The sequence below is a fragment of the Phyllostomus hastatus genome, unplaced genomic scaffold, assembly GCF_019186645.2.
Source record: "Phyllostomus hastatus isolate PE091 unplaced genomic scaffold, TTU_PhHast_1.1 phas_contig_86, whole genome shotgun sequence".
Classification (NCBI taxonomy): domain Eukaryota; kingdom Metazoa; phylum Chordata; class Mammalia; order Chiroptera; family Phyllostomidae; genus Phyllostomus; species Phyllostomus hastatus.
Window position 1 is genome coordinate 89,068,361 of NW_025333977.1, and position 26,450 is coordinate 89,094,810.

The window sequence follows — 26,450 nt, forward strand, 5'->3', positions numbered from 1 at the left end:
TCCCACAGGCACACTTGAGTAACCTGTTTGATTTTTATCCTAATAGATATCACTCTCTTAAGTTTTCTTATTTATTCACATAAGAGCAGTGACCTCTGCAGGGAAGAACAAGGAGTTTGAAACACACGTAACACCTCTAAACTATAATGAGCTACATGCAAGTGATAAGTACTATTTGCAAAACTGCAAAATAATCAGCAAAGTCTCAAAGAAATGCTTTGAGTGGGTTGAATAATGAGCTGAATTTGTGGTATTCTTTATGTATCAGCAATGTTGGGAATAGTCTAATAAAGGTATAATCCCTAGTTCAGAGCTAAATGGAACATGTGAAATGATTAGGGTGGGAATATTGGCTTGTAGGGGTGGCCAACCTGTGGCCCACAGGGCACATGCAGCCCAGGATGGCTGTGAATGTGGCCCAACACAACACTGTAGATGTACTTAAAACATTATGAGAGTTTTTTGTGATTATGTGTCACAGTGTTATTTACTGTGTGACCCAAGATAACTCTTCTTCCAGTGTGGCCCAGAGATACCAAAAGGTTGGACAGCCAAGCTAAGAGTTTAAGAAATGATACAAACTTTATTTGGTGTTCATTTTCACTCAGAAGACAAAGCATATTAGTCAGTTAATCCAGGATAAAATAGATCAGTAAATCATTATTAATTACATGCTACTAAAACCATAAGGTCCTTGTGACAGGGGTGATAAATGGAAGGAAGGTATGTCTTCATTGTTACCAATGAGTCACACACATTCCAACAGAATAAAATGCTAAATTTAGTTCAATCCAACAAAACTTTATTGGACAGCTACTATTTGTCAGGTACGATTCTAGTTCTTGTTCAAGGATAAAGCAAGGAAGACAAAAAAATGGCCCCTGTCCTGAAAGAGCTTAACTTTTTCTTTAAAAAGCATACAGCATAAAATATAACCAGATTATTTTAGTATAACGTTAAAGGAATGCAAGGATTTACAAAAGCACAAAATACATTTAACCTAACTTTGGGGATCAAAACTGACTTGTTGAGAAAGGTGATGCCCTAGCTGAGGCCTGTAAGGTGAAGAAGAACTAGCCAAGCTAAAGGAAAGAAAATAGGGTTCCAAGCTATGTATAGCATGAGGAACACCCAAAATGGTTTCTACCTTTGAACCTTTATTTATATTAACATCTCTTACCTCATCTCACAAATTTATTACCAGGAATTTCCTTTCTTTTTTCATTTTGCCTATTTAAAACTTCATCATCTTGGTTAAGTCCTATTTAGGCCATATTTTCTAGAAGAGTCCTTGACCACTGCAAAATGAATATAATACAGACAGCCCAAACTGCAAAATGTAAATATTGGTATTGTGTTCAAATTGTTTAATGTGTGTTAATGCTATCTTTGATAACCACCTGCTCAGCTAAGATTTTTATTATCAAACAATGAGAGAATCTATAAATGACTGTATTTTTCAGACTATATGACATACTTTCTTCCTTCCCCTCAAATTTGGGAGGAAAATGGGTGTGTGTTGTCTTGTAATTTGAATGTAGTGTACCTGGCTTGCCCCGGGGCGGGGGGGAGACACATGTCCTATGTTATTTGTGTTATTAAATATTTTACCCCATTTTTTGCCTCAAAATTTTTTTTCCTATTTTCCTCCTCTAAAACCTAGGTGCGTCTTACGGTCCAGTGCATCTTACAGTCCAAAAAAATCAGTATTTACATATTGTGATAAAAGTAGAGGCCCTTGTGGGTTAAGAAGACACAATTATACTTTTTATTTATACATACCATTCTCGGCTTTCAGTCTCTCCAGCTCTATGGAACTACGGAGCAAGGTTTCCTTTTCATTCTCCAGCTCTACCACCCTCTTGTGCAAAAAGGCAGCACTGTCCTCAGTGATTGCCTAAAGTGTAGAAAGACAACAAATTAATAATTCTCCAGTGAAAAACTCTCATAGTAATGCCAGATAACCTCCAGCACTTTTTGTCTTCTACATGTTCTCCAGCTATAAAAATACTTTTAAAAGTAGCACTACTTACTGCCTAAGTGATCATTAAAAAATGTTGTTTCTATAAAGAAAAAATATTTCACACAAAATTCTAGTTCACTGGTTTTTGAAATTAAAATTGAAGCCTAGATTACAAAGACAGAAATCCCAAGTCTATTGAAGAGAAAGAAGATTTTCAGGTCCACAGATAACATCACAAAGTTAATGTTGCCTGATAACAAGGTTGCTCTTTTTTTTTATTGTTGTTCAAGTACATTTGTCTCCATCTTCTCCCCACCACTCTCCCCCACCTGCACATAAAGAGCAGCTCTCAAAGAACAGAGGTAAAAGTAGTATGTACCCCTTAAGAAAGACACATAATTGTTTTTGTTTTTTGAAGTATGGTAAAAATTTTCTTATGTTTCATTTATGCAAACATATTGTTTGCTTTTCCTAATGACAAATATCAAATTATGCCACATCTTTAGTTTTGTGTCTTTTTATGTATTTTTCTTCTCCAATTACAAAAATTCTATGCAATTTTTCAGAAAAGTATAGACATTTTGAACCTTGAGGATCTTTATAGCTCACTCAGTCCCAAACTTTCATTTTATGTTTAAAACAATGATGAGATAAGTTTAAGGATTTTATGGCTTTTATCCCAAGGGAAGTTCCCAATATGCATTATACAAGGAAGTAAAACACAGAAATGATACAGGTATTTGTGGCTTGAAGAATAAGGAGAGAGACTTTGGGACAAACACAGCTGCTAGAACTTAAGGGGGGAAATCAGAGAGAGAGAAAATTTTAGCAAGGCGGAGACCTAAATTTTATTGGATTACCCAAAAAGTGTTTCATTTTTTCTGTACGATGGCACTAGTAGCACTTAATTGTCTTTAACTTCACTCGAAACAATTTTGTTAATTCCTATTGTGACAGCTGTCATATCAGTGTTAATTTTAAAAAAACTTATCAAAATTGGTGAATTCTGGAGCAGCCATTTTAATATTGAAGATGGAAGAAAATACACAACATTTTTGGCATACTACACTTCATGATTTCAAGAAAGGTGAAAATGCAACTGAAATGCAAAAAAAGATTTGTGCAGTGTATGGAGAAAGTACTGTGACTGATCAAACATGTCAAAAGTGGTTTGCGAAGTTTCTTGGTACTACTCACAATTTGGCCAAATTAATTCTTTGCTGTGGGGCTGTCTTATGCATTGGAAAATGTTTAGCAGCACCCCTGGCTTCTACCCACTAGAAGCCAATAGCAGGAAATAACCAACATACTGAAAATATCCAAATCAATAAATTTATTGGTGAAAATGAAAAATGTGTCTTTTATTATATAGAAAAAAGCATATTTAAAAATTCAACAAAGTCACTGAAGTCATTTGACTTCAGCCAAGCCAATATGAATAATGAACTATTCATTTGAAGGGCTGACTTGAAGCTAAGACAAAAATAATTCAACTGAGTTTTGAGTGGCTGACTACCATAGGCCAGTTGGTGGTTAGAGTCCAAATTACTAAAACTCTTCAGGAATTAGATAACAGAAGAGAGTCTTGAGAACAAAACATACACGATACTCAGGATTCAATACAAAATCACTCATCACACAAAGAAATAGGAAAATGTGACCAATTCTCAGAACAAATGAAGAGATATATTCAACAGAGGCCAAGTACAATATGATGCAGATTTTGGAATCAGCAAACAATAATTTTAAAGACACTATTCATAACTACCTCAACATAAAGAAAAATATGTTTATAATGAATAAAAAACTAGGAAGTCTTAGTAGAGACTTCCATAGAAAGACAAAGGGCAAAATGGGCAGAAAAGTTTTTTGAAGAAATAATGGCCAAAATTTTCCCAAACATAAATTTATACATGTAAGAAACCTAACAAAAGCTAGGGAAGAAAATTATGTAGAAAACCACAACTAAATACAATACAAACAAAAGGAAAAAGAAAATTCTTAATATTAACATTGTATCTGGTACTTCTAACTATTATTAATATAATACAAACAGCACCTGTAGCATAAAAAATAGCACAAGGGTTTATGATCACAAGGTTTCTATTATACATTTTAAGTGGAATGTAACAGTATTAATATTAACTGAGAAGATGAAATGGTTAAGGATATATATTGCAAAAAAATGATACATCATGTTGACACCAGTCAGAAGAAAATTACAGTAGCTATATTAGTATCAGAGAAAAGTAGAACTCAGAGCAAAGAATGACACCATGGATAAAAAAAGATCATTTCATAATGATAGATGGGTCACAATAAAAAAAGACATTTTTATGTCTTTTTTACCTATATACAGAGAACAAACTGATGGGAAGGGAGCTTGCGGGGCTGGGTAGAAAAGGTAAAGAAGTCAGGAAGTACTAACTGGCAGTTACAAAATAGTCTCAGGGACACAAAGTAAAGCACAGGAAATATACTGAATAATAGTGTAATACCTATGTATGCTGCCAGGTGGGTACTAGACTTAATGGGGTGGGGGAGGGGCCACTTTGCAAATTATACAGATGTCTAACTGCTATGCTGTACACTTGAAACTAAGATATTTGAATGTTAACTGTAATTGAAAAAAATTAAAAAACAAGAAAAAATGGTAAATGTTTAAATCTCCAATATAGCTTAAAAACACATGATACAAAAACTGATAAAACTATAATGAAAAATACATATATCCACAACTATAAACTGAGATTTCAATACTCATTTTAATAACAGAGAACAAGTAGGCAAAAAAGCAGCAAGTACATAGTCCACTTGAATAACATTATCAACCAATCTCACGTGACTGGTATTTATAAAACATGCCAGTCAAAAAGAACAGACTACACATTATTTTCAAGTACATATGGGACACATAGCAAAATAAACTAATATTCTGGGTCATAAAACAAGTCTCAATCAATTCTAAAAGACTCAAGTTATATAAAATAGGGACTCTGGAATTAAAGACCTCTAGGCACATCACCTACAAATATTTGGAAATTTAATAACCCAGAGGGCAAAGAAGAAATCAAAAGGTGTATTTGTATTTTGAACTGAGTGAAAATGAAAACACAACAGAATTGGTGCAATGCTGCTAAATCAGATTTTAGAGGGAAATGTATATTTATAAAGTATCTACATTAGAAATAATAAAGGTCTCAAACGAATGGCCTCAGATTACACCTTAAGAAGCTAAGAAGAAATCAAATACAAAGTAAACAGAAGAAAGGAAATAGCACAGATCAAAATATAAATCAACAAAATGGATAATGGAAAAAAGAAAACAGCAAATCAATAAAAGCCAAAGCTGTTTATTTGACATCAGTAAAGCTAGTAAACCTCTGGTCAGTCTAATCTGTATAAGAAAGAAAACACGAATTACCATTACTGGGAATGGGACAAGTGACATAACTATAGATTCGAGTGATATCAAAAGGATAATTAGGGACTATTATGAATTACTTTATACTTCTAAATTTGAGACTTCTGATTAAATGAACAAATTCCCTAGAAGAGATATACAAAACACCAAAGCTCACTGAAGAACAAATAAATACTCTGAATAGCCATCTGGCTCTAATAACCATCTGGCCAAAAAATCTGTATTTTTTTTTTTTGTAAAATAAAAGACACATTTTCACCAATAACTTCATTGATTTGGATATTCTGAGTATGTCAGCTATCTCCACCTATTGGTTTCTAGTGCGTAGAGGCCAGGGGTGCCACTAAACATCCCAAAGAGCTCCCATACCTTCCAATGCATAAGACACCCTCACAGCAAAGAATTACTTGGCCAACATGTCAACAGTACCAAGAAACTATGCAAACCACTTTCGACACGTTTGATCAGTCACAGTACCTTCTCCATACACTGCACAAGTCTTTTTTTGCATTTCAGTTGCGTTTTCACCTTTCTGGAAATCATGAAGCATAACATGGCAAAAAAGTTGTGCATTTTCTTCCATCTTCAGTAATAAAATGGCTGCCCAAAAAGTCACCGATTTTGATTTTTTTTAGTTTGATGTATTTTTTAAATGCATGTTGATATGACAGCGGCCACAATACAAATTAACAAAATTGTTTCAAATGAAGTTAAAGACAATTAAGTACTACCAGAGTCATCATACGGAAAAAGTGAAAACAAACTTTTTAGTCAACCCAATACTAAACAAATAAAATGTATACAAAAATATACTCCGACAAAGAAAACTCCAAAACTAATTGGCTTCTCTGGTGAATTTTCACAAAAAAACTTAAGAAAAAAAATAATGCCAAATATACACAAAATGTTTAAAAAACTAAAGAGATAGGAATATTTCTCAATTCATTCTAAAAGGCTAGTATTAATCATATAGCAAAACTAGAAAAAGATATTACAGAAAACTATAAGCAAACTAATAATCCTCATGAACATAAATGCAAAATTTTAAAACAAAATTTTAGCAAACTGAATCTAACAAACTAGAAAGATAATGTATTATTGCCAAGTGAGGTTTATCCTTGAAACTCTCATCCGCTACTGGTGGGAATGTAAAATGGTACAACCACTTTGGAAAACAGTCTGACAGTGTCTTAAAAACTCCCAGATAGCTTCCATATGACCCAGACATTCCACTTCTAGGTATTTACCAAGAATAAAGAAAATGTCGGTTCAAACAAAGATTTGTAAAACAACATTCATAGCTTTATTTGTAATTGCCAAAAACTGTCAACTACCCAAATCTGTCCAATGATACATGGATAGACAAATTGTGGTATGTACAATACCCTCAATAATATAAAGGGATGAATTATTGCTACATACATAATAGGATGTCTCAAAATAAATATGCTAAAAAAACAGAAAAAGTAAAGAGTACCTACAAATTATATAAAATCCTAAAAAAACACAAACTAATCTATAATAATAGAAAAACATCACTGGTTGCCTGGGTAGGGGGAGATGTGAGGAAGAAATTAAAAGGGGGTATGATAATGAAAATGTTCATATTCTTGATTACAGTGATGGTTTAACACATACACCAAAATTTATCAAATTGTACACTTTAAAAGTGTGCATATTATTGTATGACAATTTTTAACCTCTATTTGAACTGTTTAAAAGGAAAATAAGTCAATAGATAAATGAAAATAAAATTTTAAAAGCTTGAAATTATCAAGGAAATTATAGCCCAATCATACAAAAGGAAAATGCAGCATATCCATAGAATGGAATACTTTTCAGTTATAAAAAAGAATTATAACATAAGAGCAATATGTATGAAACTCAAAATATGCTAAGTGGAAGAAGCTTTCCTCAAAAGCGGATGTATGTGTGACTAATTAACATGATGTTGTAGAACAGGCACAATCCACCCGCAGTGAAAGCAATGCAGCACTGGTTGCCTCTGGAAAGGAATGGCGGGACCGACCTTAAAAGTATAGGAGCTGAAACCCATATAAATTTTATTAATCAATGTAACCCCAATAAATTCAATTTTAAAAAGTATGAGGATATTTTCTAGGATGATGGTAATAATATATCTTGATAAGGATTTGGGTAACAGGTATATGCATTCAACAAAACTCAATGAATGGTACACTTAATATTTGTATTCATGTTCTGTAGATCCTCAAAAGAACCACAAGCAAGTATTAAAATCTAATCAATGACATGCATGCTGACATATGTAGAAGAAAACATACTGATATCCACAACTTATTGTGAAATGTATAAAAAAATTAAGATAAATGGATGGATGGGAAAATGGATATTTGGTAAAGCAAATACAGTAAAATGTTAGTAAGAGAATCTAGAAGGTGGGTATATATACATTCACTGTAAGTTTCTTTAAATTTTTTTGAATTGTTGAAAATGTCTTAACAAAACATTGAAGGAAAAGTTGAAAATGAAAGAATAGAAGAGACTGGAAAGCCTAGATGCTAGAAACCAGGAAATAAAAATTTTTATCAGAGGACAGGACTGCCCAGGAAACATGGGACTCTGCCAGCCAATATGTCTGTCCGTTTGGAAAAGTATAACCTTATAATGGAGATGAATGATGCCACTTATCCTACTTGACATTAGCTAAGTAAGATCATCAAACTAACTCCCCTTGTTCTAATCTTCTTGCTCAACAAGGAGCCTTCTGGTAATTATAACCTAACTTCCCACAGAGATTTTTATAGAAGAAAAAATATACAGGTCAATCAACAGCTACTTGGTAATTAAATCTTTTACTGTTAATTAATTAATGGGAGCATTGTGATTTCTATAATAAACTTATAAATTTGGGTAGACCGAATTGTATATACTAAAGCTGATCAAATCTCAGCCTACCAAAAACAAATTGCCTTCTCAACTGAGAAAACTGATAGTAAGATTAAAAAATAATGATTCGTCTCCAATACAGATTTCTAAGACCTCAGAATTAGAAAGGCTTCTGAGATCATGGTGCTTCTTATCTACGTTTTTATCATTATTCATTGTTGAGACACGAAATGAATCTTTCCTGATTCCTTTCAAAAATGCATTTTATCAGGCGTAAAAGACAGAAGGCTTATACTGCTTTATGGAATAAATTCTCATTAGAACACCCAAAGACAAAAAGATCATATTCATAAGAAGTATATATTTAATTACCTGTGCACCCTCATTATCAATATCTGGGAAAGAAGTCTGAGATGCTGTTTCATTTTTCTGCATGGTTGGTTTATTTAGAAATTGGCTAATTTCTTTGGATTTTTGCTGGAGTTGATCTAAGAAAAAGAAAGTAAATAGAAATGATCTCTGCCTCAAGTCTGAAATTTAGTGAGTTATTATTTTCCAGAGATACATTATATGCTGTTTACTCTAGTTACCTTAATTTAAAGTTACGGTGCCAATGACAGCATTTTTTAAAACTGTTCAAATGCTCTCAGGGACCAAAAGGCAACTCAGTAAGCCACTTGCTTCAAAGGTGAAATAAAACAAGCCTAGGCATTTTTTAAAAAGTCATTTTTCCTTTCCCCCTTAAAAATGCCTTTATTGTTCTTTATTTCTCCACTCTTCACTTAAGTGTTATAAATCCCACTGAGATTCTATAGCAATTTTAAACATGAACGTAAGTCCACTTAGGACGACAGTGTGCTTGTAACATGCTGTTCCCACCATATTATCTGCCTCAAGGCTTCCTGGTTAATGTTCAGTTCTTCAATACAGATCTTCAGCTCAATTCTCTCTAAAATCTTTCTTCTATGTATATGCCAATCCATTAGAATTAAACTAAATTAGAAGCGCCTATTACTTTAGTATCATGTTTTTTAAAAAATAAGTTTCCTTTAAACCATCATAAAGGATAAAAGTTTTCTTTAAAAAGAAATTTCCAATACAAGAAAAACATTCAGATCCATCTTTAGAAGTAAAAATTACACCATGCAATTCAGTCTGCCTACCTATGCACCTAGATCTGGCCCAAGTCGTCCACGAATTAATTTAAATCCTACTCACTTCAGTCACTGAACGCTTCAGACCACAGTCATGTTTTACATAGTGTTCTTTTAAATATTTGGCACAGCATTATCAACAGTTTTTAGTACTACAATGATAATTATAGTATTAAACAAGATTATAACTTTAGTCAGAAACAGGAGAAATGCAACAGAGTTTAGAAGAGATGGCTTTCTCAATCCTTCTACTGATTCAATTGTTTTGAGCAAATGATACCATTAACAGATCCCTAGAATTCTGAAGTAGAACGCAAGTACGACACAGGTGGGCTTCAACAACAATCAAACACTGACCTTCCAGCTGTTGAATGGCCTGGGCTGAATGAAGTACCTGTTCACTCTTATCTTGGAGAAGCTTTGCATTTTCATCCTTTAGAGCATCACAGGCAGACTGTAGTTCTTGCTCAGTCTTTTGAAGACTCAAAATGTGAGACGTCTTCTCTTCCATTTCCACTTTGTGCTTCTGCTCCAAAGCACTGTACCGGGACTGAAGGTCAGCCTGGGCTTGACCTGCTTGCTCAAGCCGTTCCAGCAGGTGATGCATTTCATCCTGCAGGTTATGGAAGGATAATTTTCTTTCTGCCACTTCAAGTTCCATCTTTTCCATTAAAATCTTGGACTCCTCTTTTTCTGATTCCACAGTGTTTCTTAAAGTATTATACTCAGCTTCCACCTGCTGCAACTGCTGAGAGAGAGTCTAAGGAAAAAAAGACAAGCCTCATGAACCATAAATTCTTTCAATAAGCATTAATTCATTTCAATAAGCATAGTGAAATGAAGCATGGGGCTAGACAACTGTGTAAGTCTAACCCTCTATTTTTACTTCTTGCTACTTTTGAGAGTTTGCATTTATTTGTGCTATTATTATATATTTATTGTCTTTATTGTATATATAAATATATAACTGTATATATTTATTGTCTTTTAATTTCTGTCTCTCCAAAACAAAATTTAGTAAGAGAAGGAATTATGTCTGTTTTATCATCATTGCTCTTCAGCACAGTATACAGTATTTTGAGTACTGAAATGAATAAATAAATAAATCCAGTCCCTGCTCTCAAAGAATTGAGTTCAGAGGGAGAGTCACACTTAAACAAAGCAGTATGATGTAAAATAATTGAGGCTGTGAAACAGATACTTATAAGGAGCAGGGAAGAAGGGGAATTTACCAAAAGTCATATATATGTAACTATCTATATAGTACCTATCCAGTAAGTGGCATAACACGGATTTGAATCTGATTATCTGATGGCAGCCAAGAGAGGCCTCAGAGTCAGGTTGTACTTTTTGTTAGGACTAGAGAGAAGGGAACATGTTTCTATGCAAGAAAGTCCTTGTTAAGGAGAGTTGAAAGTTAAGAAAAAAGGAGATAATTGACTTCCTCAGGCAGCAAGCTGCACCCCAGTGAACAAGCAGAGAATGTGAACTGAGGCACCAATTCCACATTGCAATGTGGGTTTTTGAAAGGGATAGGCCAGGGACACAGGGAATCCAAGGGCTGTAACCTAGGTCTTGCAATCAAGATGATGGCACAGGCAGACATGGCTCATCTCTTCATACAACCACATCAAAATTAAAACTAAAATAGAGGACAATCATCACTCAGAAATGCCAGAAATTGAGTTGAATGGAAATCTGACAGCTACGGTATTAAAGAAATCACATCCATCTGGACTGGTAGGAGGGGTGCAGACGTGGAACAGGCTGGTCCCACACTCATGTGGTCGATAAAAATTTGGAAGGGATATCTTGGGAGTGAGGAGTCCCAGTTCCACACCAGGTACCAGCACAGGATTCCAGTGCCAAGAAGGTAAGCCCCTGTAATTTCTGGCTGCAAAATCCTATGGGGATTGTCAGTGGAAGAAAATCCTGTAGCCCCAAGAAGTTCCTCTTAAGACACGCACGGACTCACCTACTCAGACTCACTCCTTCTGAGTTCCAGCACTGGGGTAGCAGCTTGAAAGGCACCAGAAGTATACAGGGAGGAAATGACATGTCTAGCATCAAAGCAAGCAGAGGCCACTCTCCCTTTCATAAACCCTTTCCCCTAAAAGCCACAGAGCCATCAGAGCAGGTACAATCGCTGAGACTCCATCAAACTGGCTAACTCTGTTGACCAGCCTTAGAGATCCCTAGAGACCTGGCCCCACTCAACTTATGGGCCCACCCAAGCTGCTTTTCCATATGAATGGCAGATCTTGACTCAAGCTTCACAACTTCCTAAATCCTTTCAACAAGCAACCGCTGGCCTCAGTGAGCCCCATGCCCAGCACTAGAAGCAGCCTGTTTGGATTCATAGCTTGGCTTCGCCTGGGAATCACCAAGCCTAGCACAAGTAGCAACCACCTCAAATTGCTTTGTAGCTCAAGCAGGATGGCCCTGAGCAAAACATAGGTGGGGGCTGACCTTGGCCTGCACTACCTGGGAAACCCTAGGGCAGGGGTGTCAAACTCGTTTTCACCTGGGGCTACATCAGCCTTGTGGTTGCCTTCAAAGGGCTGATGTAATTTTACAACTATATAAATGTAACTACTCCTTAACTGTTAAGGAGGTGAAATTATGTTTGGCCCTTTGAAGGCAACCACGAGGCTGATGTGGCCCCAGGTGAAAACGAGTTTGACACCCCTGCCCTAGGACCAGCTCACCCAGTGGACATCTACAGACCACATCAGAGCACCACTACCCTGCCCCTGCGCAGCTGATTCTCCATAGAGGGCAGAGGTTGGTGGCAAGTGGTCACAGCCAGTCCTTATAGCTGACTGGCTTGGGTAAATCCCTACCATTGATCTGCCAATAGCAACCAAGGATCAACTACAAGAAGAGGGTGTACTCAGCCCACATGAAGGGCTAGGTACCTTGAGTACCCAGCTATGGTGAGAAGAGGCTGTGCCTCTGGACCCTATAAGACACCTAGTACAACAGACCACACTACTAAGACACGAGACAAAACAGCTCCACCTACATAGAAACAAACACATGGAAGCTGCCAAAACAAGGAGACAAAGAAACATGGCCCAAATGAAAGAACAGATTAAAATTCCTAAACAAAAGGGAGATAAACAATCTATCAGATGCAATGTTCAAAACATGGTTATAAGGATGCTCAAGGAACTTAGTGATGACCTCAACAGGATAAAAAAGATCCAGTCAGAAATGAAGGATACACCAACTGAAATAAAGAACAATTTACAGGGAAACAACAGTAGACTGGATGAAGCCAAGAACCAAATCAATGATTTGGACGATAAGGAACCAAAAAACCACCAATCAGGAAAACAAGAAGAAAACAGAATCCAAAAAAATGAGGGCAGTATGAGCAGTCTCTGGGACAACTTCAAGAAGTCCAATGTTCATATCATAGGGGTGGCAGGAGAAGAGAGAGAGCAAGAAATTGGAAATCTATTTGAAAAAATAATGTAAGAAAACTCCCTAATTGGTGAAGGAAAAAGACATGCAAATCCAGGAAGCACAGAGAGTCCCAAATAAGATGGATACAAAGAGGCCCACCCCAAGACACATCATAATTATAATGCCAAAGGTTAAAGATAAAGAGAGAATCTTAAAAGCAGCAAGAGAAAAGCAGTTAGTTACATACAAGGGCGTTCCCATAAGACTGTCAGTTGATTTCTCAAAAGAAATGTTGCAGGTAAGGAAGGACTGGCAAGAAATATTCAAAGTCATGAAAAGCAGGGACCTACAGCCAAGATTGCTCTATCCAGCAATGTTATCATTCAGAATCAAAGGGCAGATAAAGAGCTTCCCAGACAAGAAAAAACTAAAGGAGTTCATCATCACCAAACTATTATTATATGAAATGTTAAAGGGACTTTTTTAAGAAAAAGAAGATCAAAACTATGGGAATAAAATGGCAAATACATATCTATCAACAACTGAATCTATAAAACAAACTAAGCAAACAAAAAGAACAGAGACAGAATCATGGACATGGGAAGTGTTTTGATGGTTGCCAGATGGAGGGGGCTGTGGGGGAATGGGTGAAGAGATGAGGGGGTTAAGAAGTACAAATAGGTGGTTACAGAATAGCCACGGGGATGTAAAGTACAGTATAGGAAATGGAGTAGCCAAAGAACTTACACACATGACCCATGGGCATGAACAATGGTGGGGGATTGCTTGAGGGACTGGGTGTTCTGGGTGGAGTGGGGCAAAGGGGGAAAAAAACAAGACAACTGTAATAACATAATCAAAAAATGTAAATAAAAAAAAGAGTGCCCAGCCCTAGCTGGTGTGGCTCAGTGGCTTGGACACTGGCCTGCGAACCAAAGGGTCACTGCTTAGATTCTTGGTGAGGGTACATGCCTGGCATGCAGGCCAGGCCCCCTTTACGGGGCTCAGGAGAGGCTACCACACACTGATGTTTCTCTGCCTCTCTTTCTTTCTCCTTTCACCTCTCTAAAAATAAATGAATAAAAATCTTTAAAAAAATAAAAATAAAAAAGAGCCAAATAGCTAAGCATGGGTCTGTACCAGATAGGCAGAAAAGAGGGACCAAAAAACAACTAACAATACTAGAGGAACAAACTGAAAAAATCAAGGGACCTCAATGAGAAGCAAGGTCAGGACAGTCTAAGAAAGAGAACAACGAGATGGGTTACAGTCAGGGAATGGGATACTCGAGTTTAAGATCTTAGAACATCCGCATCATTGATCTCCTTTAGATTGAGGGAAAAACTGCATAGTGGGATTATGTCAATCCCACAGGAAGTCAACCAGCAAAAAGTAGCAAAGAAGGGACAGTATATAAGGTACAAGAATCAATCAAGACAGAGAAGAGGTAAACTGACAGACAAAAAACTCACCAGAGGAAAATATGACACTCTTAGAGAAACTAGGACCCTAGATCTAAAATCCCAAAGGAAAAGACCAGCAATGAAAGATGTGGAATGTAAGTTTCACAAGGGAGATAACAGACCTGTAGCTGTTTGACTCATAACACTTCACCACCATAGGGAATTTGTTGAAAGAATGAAGAAATGCCATCATTTCTCTGAAAACTTATAACAAAAATCTTACATATGCTGTCTGAAAACTAAAGTAGAAATGAGTACTCCCAGGGCAGACAGTAAATACCACGAGGCAGTGAGTACCTGGTTTCTCTGTTCGGCAGCAGTCAGCTCCTGTTGCAGCAGGTCCACAACCTGAGCCCGGCCCAGCAAGGCTTCTTCGTGTTCTTCAAGCTTCCTCTGTAGCACCCTCAATTTCTGAGAAAAAAATGTTTTACACTTAATGTGCTAACAAATGAGCACTATACCTGCTTACCTTTCAAAATGTCATGTAGATGTCTGCACTTAAGATTTCTGGATGTTGAGGATGGTGTTAAAGAGTGGGACACCAGCATGCCATGCTCCCCATCCAGCAGCAAGAAAGAACCTCCGAAACTCTCTCGTCCCAAGCACTGATAACCATCAAATGGAGACGCAAGCAAGTCGCTGAATTAGGGAGCCTTTTTAATTATTAAAGAATATGACACATATCTACTTTTTAAATAATATAGTCTATGGCCTGTACCTAAATAGCCTAAGTACATGTACATCTCACTCACCAAAGAGAATATTCTTTACAGGCAAGAACCATTTCTCTTCTAATGTCATGCATGGGACATGCACTCAATACACACTTGTTGAATGAGTAAATCTATGATACATGTGTACATTAATAGTCTACTTTAAAAAGTGTTATATTCTAAACCTCATTTAGTGGTGTTTTCTGAAGCATTGCTTAGAACTTGGAAGACATTTTCACTCAAAAACAATTAAATGGATCAATCATGAAAGACCACTGAAGTGCCTTTAGGTACCACACTGCACTACACACTAAACAGAAACAAATATCTTTGAGTTAGTAGATGATAAGCTCAAAAACAATGAAGCCAATTTTCAAAATAAACCGATGAAATTTTTAAAAATATTGATTTAATAAAAGACTTCATGGCTCTGAAATCAATCCTTTTCATCTTTAATTTTTGAAAGTTTAAAACTGGTTTCATTGATTTGAAGATTTAGATCAGGTTTTTAATGCACAGAGGTAGTATCCATGATAGCAAATGAAAGAGAAACCAATTTCTGACTACCACATACATTTGCCAATTAAACTCAGCTTTTGAGTACCGACAACCTGGTTAAAGAGGCAAGATAAGGATAAGAAAAAATAAATAATCAATATGCAACAGAAGACAAGCACACCGAAAAGAAGCCAATTAAGGAGCACACTAAGACCATGTGAAGAGCGGTGGGTAAAGGTAGAAAAGTGGCTGTTACCATTTAATTAAATGTTAACTAAAATGATAGTCATTCTACTAAGTTTTAGCAACACACCTGTTGCATCTCTGTTTCCACATCTGCCTGGGTTACTAACTGAAGAAGCTCATCTTCATGAAGACGAACTTGTGTTTCAAAGCGGGCATCTTTCTCTCGGACCACCTGCTGCATGGAACTCAACTAAAGACATACACCAAAGAAACTATACAAGTTACACTCCCCAAATATCACAAACAAAACTCACAGACTATTCTCCAAAGATAGACACTGAAAATTGATAGACAATAGGTTTTTTAAATTAAATTTTGAATGTCAAAGTCAATAATGTTAGAAAAGAGACAGGCCTGACAGTAACTTCCAAATGTGACAGTAGGTCTATTATCAAATTCAGAAGTCAGCCTAAATATAAATTTTGATGGAAAATTACATTTGCATGGTTGCTAGAAATGTTTAAGTATAAAACAGGTACATATTTTTGAAGTTTTAAAGAGATCAGAATATTAAACATACAAAGTGAAGTTAGATTTCTGTTAAGCCCTAGACACTACTTGCAATATCACACTCATGCTCAAAAACTTTCAATGAAATTCTCCAAGACAAACTTCAAACTATGGATCTTTTATTCAAGATTCTCTGCAACTGACAATACAAATCTTTCTTTCTAGACTTGTTTTCAAAGAATTGCTTCTACCAAAACACTCTGTGTATTTATTTCCAAACCCACACCACCTCCCCAGATAGCTGTTTTCAGCTGTTCATTACTTGAAGGCTTTGAAATCACCCTCATTTATAACTGGCTCTTAACAAAATGCAATGGCAGTAAAAAGACCGACTGTGAGCTGCTCAGTTTGAGCGCTGTTTTGTTTTGAGGTTTTGTATGTGTGTGCCTGCTCATTCATTTCGTTAAGATTTCTGGTTGAGTATGCCCTCCAGTTCTTGGGACGTCCATTTTGCAACGGTTGTCAACTACTGCAGATTTCTCAGTTTGTGACACCTTGAATTGACCTTCGCTTTCCTTCTAGGTGGGACAAAAATCTTCAAAATTTTTGTGATTATCTGAATTCTAACATCACTATCAACTTAAGAATCCTGTGTTTCAAGTGTATAGGCACTGGAGTCCTTCATTAGTCAAACAAATCTACACATCCTTTCCTATAAATGTACCATATTCTTTTTCCTTTCTGAGACTGTGCTCACACCATTCTCCACAAATGCAATACCTTTCCCCACCCTCTCTAGAGTAATACCTATCTGTCACAATTTTGCCTAAATCTAACTTTTCCATGTAATCTTCTTTGGTGGTCACATTGAAAGTAACCACTTTCACATCTCAAAATACTTTCAGTCTGCATTGCTGTGGCTATGCACTTAATTGGAATGACTTGCATTAGGAGGGACCAGTTAATGTTTATAAATCTTGACTCCTAATGTTTTAAGTCACTTGTATGCAAATTCATATTTTGTATTTTTCCATCCTAAATTGCATATAGTGTTTGTAATATAAAAAGGGCACAATAAAAGCTAATAGCTAAAAGTAAGGACTTCAGGAAATACAATTTTAACTGTATACATAGCGGTAGACCATCCACAGACAGAAAGCATCTCTAATACTGCAAGTTATCAGTAAAGTGAACACCTCATGGATAAGATTAAGTACTGTGCAAAGGCACTTCAGGAAAAAAATGTGTCAGGAGTCAAAAGCATTCCCAAAAGAAAAATATGGGGGTAAGTGGTCAAACTGGAAATTTAGAAAAAGAGAAAGAAAGAGCTGAGGACACCAGTGCAAATGGTCTGGTCCTGGTAGCAGAAAAAATATGAAAAATGTCACATAACAGTGCCATTTAATATTAAATCACATAACCTGTATCACTTTCTCATATTACACACTCATTAAGTAATCTTCTGATTATAATTTAACTTCCCAATGAAATTTTATTAAGGGAAAGAACAGACATAATCACTTTTATTTCTTTTAGTTTATCTATCAGTCCCTTTTGAACTTAGCACAAGCTCATTCCTAAGAGACTGAATCTCTGTGTGCTATTAAACTCAAATCTCAAATATCTGGGCCTGTAGAACTAAGAAATGAGTATCAATTAAGCAATGGCAAATTAATCAAGGTAAATAACACTTCTAATAACATACCCTTTTAATTTCTAGTGTAACACTCTTAGCTTTAGTCTTTCATCTACTAAGCTTTTAAAAGTGAGTGTCTGAATTGCCTTGTGTTGTAATAACCCATTAGACTTTTGTGATTCTTCATACTACTGATTAGGAGGTACCTCCCACCCTACCTGAGCAGCTTGTTCTGCCTGTGTCTGGCTGAGCTGGGCTTGCAAAGTACCAATGAGCTCCTCCTTCTCTTGGAGTTGTTGCTTCATCACTGAAAGTTTTTCCATCTCTGTTGAACTCTTGTGAAATTGAAGACACAAAAGGAAAAAATATTTATTTAATTAAAAGAATTAGCATTCTCAATTTTTTCACCTCCCTTTCCCATGTGCCCTAATACCTACCAATATCCCTCCAATTTTTACTTAACACAAAAGGGAACTGCATGTACTGCAGTTTTTTAAAAAATACAAACTATTTTTCAGAGGAAGACAGAAGCAATAACAGCATTTTACAATGTCTCTCACATAGAGACAGTACAACTAGATAGCAAAACCCAAAACCCATAAATGATATGTACAGTACAACTAGGAAGGCAGTCACATAAACGCTAAAATACAAGCAGGTAGGGACAATCTACCAAAAGGCACAAGACCTGCATGGTATTAGAGTCTGTGTGAGAGGAAGCAACAGAGAAACATCTGACCACCTTGAAAAGAGGAAAACCCCCAAAGAGCCAATAAGCACTCACGGGAAAACACAACTGTCCAATCTTAGAACAGCAGCTTAAATGGGCACGACTTGACCATTCTCCATATTAGATAAATGCAAGGGATCCACAGAAAGGACCAAAAGACTAGAACAATCTTGCTCCTCTGAACTCTCAAAACTGACTTAGCAGAGCTGCCTTCCAAGACATGAACCTGCACTAAACAGGTATGTCTAGGAATGAAAAAAAATTGAGCAGAATAGGGATAACCAAAACAGGAAAAAAGGTCTATACATGTGCTACATATGTCATTATTGACTAGCCATATATTGCTACAAAAGGTCTGAAATATGCCTAATGTGAAAGAGGAATTTAATTATTAATATTATTTAAATTAATTTAAATTAAAAAACTGAAGAAAGAGTATTTTTCCACTAAATATAACTGTTTTGATACAAGTACACTTCACTTTACTGCATCATATAAGGTACTTTTGAATTGTCTTGCAAGTAATAAGTGTGCATATTGTTCCTGGTGTTATAATAAATACACCTCCTATTTAGTTGGTGCAAATGGATTGATTCAGTTTGAATAATATCTTTTCTACACATCTATATAACATTGTAGTATGTTTATTTGAATGCTCTATGCAGAGTCTGAGTAATAGTTGATACCTATGAAAATGATCATTGGTAATTAAAATGACATATAATTATTATGTTAATTATAATTGAATTATTTTTCTAGTGCAAAAATAAATATAGTCACTTCTTTTTATCCTTACCCAAGGACATTTTTTCATTGCCTTCTAGAGAGAGAAGAAGGGAGACAGGAAGGGAGAGAGAGAAACACTAATGTGAGAGAGAAGCATCAATTGGTTGCCTCTCTTATGCACCTGGACTGGGGATCATATACGCCAGACCAGGGATCAAACATGCAACCTAGACATATGCCCTGACTGGGAACTGAACCCACAACCTTCAGTTATGGGAAGACACTACAACCAACTGAGCCACAATGGTCAGAACAGTATAGACACATTTTTACATTTAAAATAAAGTCCTAGTGCTGACACACAATTCATTCCACTTTATTTCTAGGAGTATTCCATTATAAAGATATATCATAGTTGAACTATTCGTCTGTTGATAGACATGAACGGTTTCAAGTTTTTGGCTAATACAAGTAAAGCTCCTATGAACATTTAAATAAAAGTCTTTGTATGAACACATGCTTTCATTTCTCACAGATGTAGCTTTGAAGTTGGTATGATTTTCAAAGTCCAATTATTCTCCTAAAAATAATGAACTAGTTTCTCAATGTAGATGCAAATACTAAAGGAAAATAATATTTCATCCCTCAGTTCAGCAATGGGAAAACTTATAGGTATGTTTGGAACAACTTAACTAATGGATCTATTTTCTCAACTGGAAATTTTATAAAATCAAAACACAGATAAATTATTCCCAAAGAAAATGTAGCACCCAAATTGTGATGTAATATAAAATATACACGAAATTTCAGACTTAGTGCAAAAAAAATGTAAAATAACACAGAAATATTTTTTTCCAACTTTGAGTTACATTATGAAGAAGTATCTATCTAGTACTTTAGCCTTAATATCCAGGACAGGAGGTGGGGTCACCACAAACCTAATGCAAAGGGAAATGTGACTAGTGGAAACTTCAAACTTATACCATATAGATTTACATATATAGGCCTACTGCACCTGCTAAGTTAATTGCTTGGAAAATCATAATGACAATATCCAAAAAAATATTATTACAGAAGAGATTATGAAGGATAAGGAGGACCCTCTGCTGTAAGGAAAGGCAGGATTGTTTCCAGAAACTGGGCTTTGGGAGGCATTACATGAGTCTCCTAGAGTATACAGTCACAGGGAGAGTGTCAGGGCTTTGAAAACATCAGCAAGATGTATAAGCAGAATAACTAGTATACAGTGTATGATGATTAAATACTTGTTGAGTTACTGAATTATGAAAAATACAGTAGGGTTGATAAGACATGCCATAATTCAAAGGTACCAAAAAAAGTAACTGATTTCTAAGGACTCTCATTTTGCTTTTGAGCCTATTCAACAGAACAGATCTATCTTCAACTCATAAATGAACATAACTTAGTCTTTCAATTTTAGCCAATGCTTTTTAGGTATTATCTCAGTTGCTTCAGGATTTAATCTCAGTAAATTACATCTTTTTTCTCCCTCATTCTGATGAGCTCCTCTCCAGAGACTAAGTTCTTGCAGATCGGAGGCAGAGATGTTTTAGCACTGACATGCTCTGATCTAGCCCCTCATGGGAAGGGCATCCTGCTGCAGTGAGGCTAGTCCCGCCTGTTTCCAGCATGAGGCCACTGTTAAAATGGAAGTCCTTACTATAGACTCCAGGTACACAGATGCCCTATTTTGCAGCCTCCTTGCCCTGACTTCATGTCTCTTCCAGTCCTCTTAGCATTTGTGCATCCCCCACAGTGCTGTAAGTAGTTCTGAACTCCCTAGATGACAAACATGCCACAGGAACCCGGGATCCTAGCACAGGCTTATTTGCCAAGACCTCTCCTCCAGATAGTTCAAATAAGCCACAACTGGCTGTTCTGCATACTGAATATACTCAATATTTGACTTCCCTAAAGGGGCTGCAGTTTCCCCAGGCTATGCACTGAGAAGCAAGTAAGCCCCCTTGCTCCAAGATTCCCCAAATCTCTCTGGACCTCCCCTTACCCTTTGCCCATTTCCCAAAGATCTGATTGTGGGATAGGAGAAAATGATGTTTATATTATCTTGAAAGTATAGTATTTTGAACATACAGGGCTCAATTAATTTCACCTGTTTCTTCATAACCTATTATAATGTAGCTACTAGAAATTTAAAATTATACATGGGATTTGCATTACATGTGACTTACTGGACAACATGGGCATAGACCAAAGTGAAGGGTAGGGGAAAGGAAGCAAGAAAATCTTAGAAATTCAACAGTCATATCTTTGAATACAATACAAAAACAGTAGAAGAGACAGGTCTGTTAAGTCAAAAAAGCTTCCTTGAACCAAGACTCCTATTATTATTTTTTTATTACTACTTTTTAAATCCTAACCCAAGGATATGTTTATTGATTTTAGAGAGAGAAGAAGGGGGGAAGCAAGAGAAAGACAGAAACATCAATATGAGAGAAACATTCATTGGTTCTTTCTCCATTCATTGGAGAAACATGCCATGACAGGGATTGAACCCACAACCCAGGTATGTGCCCAATCAGGAATCACACACGCAACCTTTTGGTTTACAGGAGGACACTCCCACTAACTGGGCCACCTGGCTAGGGTAAGACTCCATTTAAAAGTTAAGGAATATTACCAGACTTAGGAAGAAAAGAAGGAAAGTAAGGAAGCATATCAATAGATAACATGGATAAATATCTACTGGGCACCTAAAAGATGTATTTGTCATATAATAATTCAATGGGCTTTAGTGATTGTTAACTTAATGATTATGAGGTGACATTCACCCTTACCTGTGCGGCTTGCTCTGCCTTTGCCTGAGTAAGCTGGGCTTGCAAACTGCTAATTAGCTCCTCCTTCTCCTGGAGTTTATGTTTTATCTTTTCTACTTCCATCTCTTCCTCTGTAGAACTCCGGTCATGCTGAAAACACAAGAGATAGTCATTTATTTTAAAAAATTACAGTCACTATACATTTGATCTTTGACTCTAATTTGCCCTATATAATGAAAACTATTTCATTATAGTTTTATCAAACTGATGTGAGAAATTTAACACCTGACCTAACAAGGAAGAAACCTTTGAGTTTCCCAGTTTCAGTGGGGTCAAGTAGCTCCTACTGAGGCCCATCCTCCCTCAGATAACAGCTCTAAGTCTGAATAAGAAATAAAGACAACTATGTGAAAGTGAGGAGGGCAACCAAAAGCCAATGATACTGCAGGGGAGCTGAAGTTGGAACAGATGGCACCGTGTTTCCCATTTTTATGTTTTTTTTAGTCTGAGGGCAAAGGCAGTCAGTGTCATGCAGGACTCAACAGAAAACTCAGTCTCACTGCCTTGACTAACCAGAGGCCAAAACTGCAAAGTGAGGGGCAAAACATCACAAAAGAATCAGTGAGAGGAAATGTAAATCTTTCAATAGTCTATTTTTCCTCCCCAAAGCCCCTTAGACTGAACCAGATCATGCCCTCCCCTCTTTAAATTCACATCCCCTTCCCCAAATGAACCTAATCTTCTTATTGGAACTACACAGAATAATTTTATACTTTTTTCCACATAGTAGTTGGTCAAGCGTCTGAAGATTGCCATCATTTCTTCAACTATAGTTTGCACAGAACACCTAGCTCTGTGATACATGTACAAAATTTAGAGAGCTGCTCAGACTGACTGCTGGAGCTTCGAAATCTTTTAATCCAGCCCTTTAACTTAACAGAGGAAGGAACTGATGTAAAATGTTGATTTGTTTAAGGTCTCAGCTTTAAAAAGAAGGCAGATTATGAAATGGGTAATTTAAAAATGTAACAACATAGCAGAGGGAAGGGAAGTTAGAAGAAATAAAGTGACTTGGAGAGAGAGAAGTTGCTGCTACCACAGCTAGGGGAAGAAGGAATTACTAGAGGAGAAACCCAGAAGTAAGAAAAGAAGAATCAAAATGAAGGAATTATATGAAAAAATGAGAGAAGTTTCTAAAATAAGCTTTGAGAAATTTAATAAGTCTATCAATGCAGGAAAAGTAGTGTCTTCAGAGCATCAGACCCAATAAGAATGACTAACTAGGGAGCTAACTAGTTATCTCCAGGGTTATACCTAGAGAATCGATTACAACCTAATTTCCCAAGAACTAAGTATTGAGAATAAGAGCACTAGTGGGTCAAAGGATGAGGCAGGATGAAATTAAAGAAAATAAAAAGATTCCTTATGCAGAGTGAAGTCTAGGCCAACTGTAGTATGTACACGTGATTTATGAGCCTCCATACATTCTATACCAAACTCAGAAAGGAGTCAACACTAGTATTAAAACAATGCTCTATTCCTCAAAAGGCACTACTTTCCATACCCCTCTCTCTATCTCCAACCTCACACATTTTCTTGGTGGTGGTCATCAATCTAAAGAACACACCTGATAGGGGGGCAAGGCAATCTAAATGATTCAGCCTACAATGCATGAAACTTTAATCCACTACTATATTACCATATAAGGACACAGGATATTCTGTATTAAGTCACTGAATTAAAGAATTTCAGAGCTGGAAGAAACATAGAGACCAGCTAGCTTAACCTTCTTACCAATGATGAAACTTCTCCAAAAGCTATGTACCTCTTCTATCTAAAAACCTCACCACAGTATTTACTTCTTCTCACTGGCCTTTTTATTTCTCTAAAAGTCTAAGTAACAACTGGCACTTCATTTCCATGTTTTCTGTTGATCTTTTGTTCACCCTGTGTATGGCCCATAGCCCAGCTACACTGAAAGTTCAATAAGAAAGAACAGCATTTAAACTGTAGTTGAACAACAATAAAAAATGTGGGGGGAACAATAAAGGTCTTCTTGACTCCCTCTCCCCATCAAAAAAGGAAGGAAGGAAGGGAGGGAGGGAGGGAGGAAGAGAGGGAGGGAGAGAGACGAAAGAACAGAATTTAGTGTTTATTATTTTAGCTTCATAAGTATGTAACTAATAAAAATCTGTCATATTGGAAGGCCTTTTGCACTCAGAAAATATGTATTTTACCCAGTCACCATACCTTGGAGAGCTGCTCTTCTGACTGAGGTCCTGTAGGCAGACCAGTCCCTCCTTGTGCCTTAATTTCTTCTATGTGTTTATTCAAAGAAGTTAATTTGGCCTTAGCATGAAGTTTCAGCTTCTTAATTTTGTTATCAGCAGCTTTTCTTTCTTCCTGTCAGAGAACAATGATGACAAATACATATGTTTGCTCATCGTTTATCTAGCACATAACAAAAGTAGGCATCATCCTATAGTACCAGAGAAATAAGAATTGGATTCTCCAATAATCTTTTAGTAAATACTGAGCAAGAAAGAAGTTAAAACAATGGTACCTGCAGAACTTCATCTTTCTGTTGCAGTTCAGTATCCTTCTGTCTAATGACTTCTTTTAGCTCCACCACCAACCTCTCTGCATGAGCCAGGCGCTCCAGGACATCCTCTTGAGTTTTATCATTAAATTTCATATCAGAGTCTTGGGGTAATTCCTGGCATTTAGACAAAAAATTGCCAATGTACCAGGAAAAGGTATTAACTTCTAAACAAGAGTTCCTTCACTGCAACTTCATCTTATCCCAACTCATATCCTTACTCACAAAATCTATCCAACTCGAAACCAATAATAATTGTTACCACAGCCATTTTAATATGTTAAGTATTTTGTAAATGTTAAGCATTTACAAACATTATCTTATTTACAGTTTTATTATTCTAATTTTACCAAAGAGAAAAATAAAGGGAAGCAAAGGTCACAAACCATTACACCCAAAATTTTAAATTTAAAATTAAGAGAGTAGTTAAATAAAATTCTCTTAACCACTAGGCAATACTGCTTGTCTTTTCTGAAAACTAAAGGATTTCTTTTGATTCCTTATGTGGCCCTCAGAAAATACAATGCCAACTATAAGAGAAGTGATAGGTGAATTTACAATAGCAAACAGATATTCTTAAACAGGAAAGGAGCACCAATTCCGCCATTTGTCATTCAGATCCTTCCTAGAGAAAATGAATCTACTATATACCCATTAAAACAATGTAACACTAGACAAGTCTCTGGGGGCCACGTGTAAAAGATCTCAGGACTCTCATCCGGGACTTGATTCCTATCTGTGGCTCTTAGGCTATAAACTACAGGAAAGGGACCATTTATAGTCTCAATATTTTTCTTAATCCTCTCTTCTACCTAGCAGCACAAGGGAGGCGCTCAAACCCTTCTATCTTAAATTATTTTTCTCAGAAGAACGTGAAACATATGTCTCATCAGTTTAATTCAGAGCAGAACTACTTACGGAGTCTAAGGAAGCCGTCATATTCTGATCTGTGTCATCCCCTGATAATTCATGTAAAACAACATTTGCTAATCCTGACAATCGACTCAGCATTTCTGCAGGAAAAGAAAACATAAGAACCAGTAAAATATAGAAACACACAGTCTTTTCCTACATGGGTAACTGCATCATCTGTAAGTGAGATAAGAAAACTGTGTGGGTAGTATGTGTTAGAAACAGAACAGAGCACCACAGTATCTTTTAAAAAGGCATCTGAGTATGCCCAGTGTAGTCATACACTTTTCAGGGGCAACAGCAGAGATTATAATCACCATAACCAAAATTTTAAAATAAAACACAAATACATAATTGTTTAGTGGGAGGTAACCTACAGGTTATCTTCAATGCCATTTCTTTCATCAGAACTTCATTTACAACCATGAACTTCTAACTGCTCCTTCCCCTCCTACACTGTTGTTCTTTCCTACTCTGTCAAATAAACCCCATGATTCAGCGATTTTTTCTTTTGATGTGCCCCACAAACCCCATTCTTTCAGGAAGCTTTCCTGATAAATCATGTGTTTTTGCTAAAACTTAAATATAATCCTTGTTCAAAATCCAGTAAATTTAATTAAAAGAAGAAAAAATGTATAGCATTAACTACATATATTAGAAAAGAAATAAGGAATCCACAACCTATGCTTCTCTTACAGGAAATTAGAAAACGAAGAGCAAATTAAATGTTAGCAGAAAAAATAAATTAAGATTAGAGCAGTAAATTAATAAAGTTGAAAACAGAAAAACAGAGAAAATCAATAAAATCAAAAGTTTGGGGTTTTTTTAAGATCAGTAAGATTGATAAAGCTCTGGTCAGGCT

General features: G+C 36.2%; 1 protein-coding gene across 4 annotated transcripts in view; it reads right to left on the reverse strand.

Annotated features, from left to right (window-relative positions):
* GOLGB1 (golgin B1) overlaps positions 1 to 26,450 on the reverse strand; it is an 85,935-nt gene that overhangs the window by 44,179 nt on the left and 15,306 nt on the right. For 2 of the 4 annotated variants that reach the window (XM_045851815.1, XM_045851819.1), the window contains exons 2-11: positions 25,595 to 25,689; positions 24,641 to 24,793; positions 24,328 to 24,480; positions 22,099 to 22,227; positions 18,045 to 18,161; positions 15,808 to 15,930; positions 14,581 to 14,694; positions 9,767 to 10,169; positions 8,628 to 8,743; positions 1,783 to 1,897 (exon numbers count right to left, since the gene is read on the reverse strand). In XM_045851815.1, the coding sequence (XP_045707771.1) occupies positions 1,783 to 1,897; positions 8,628 to 8,743; positions 9,767 to 10,169; positions 14,581 to 14,694; positions 15,808 to 15,930; positions 18,045 to 18,161; positions 22,099 to 22,227; positions 24,328 to 24,480; positions 24,641 to 24,793; positions 25,595 to 25,687 (1,516 nt within the window). In that variant the 5' untranslated portion in view covers positions 25,688 to 25,689. The remainder of the gene's footprint in view (positions 1 to 1,782; positions 1,898 to 8,627; positions 8,744 to 9,766; positions 10,170 to 14,580; positions 14,695 to 15,807; positions 15,931 to 18,044; positions 18,162 to 22,098; positions 22,228 to 24,327; positions 24,481 to 24,640; positions 24,794 to 25,594; positions 25,690 to 26,450) is intronic. The other 2 variants (XM_045851816.1, XM_045851817.1) reach the window with 2 other exon arrangements.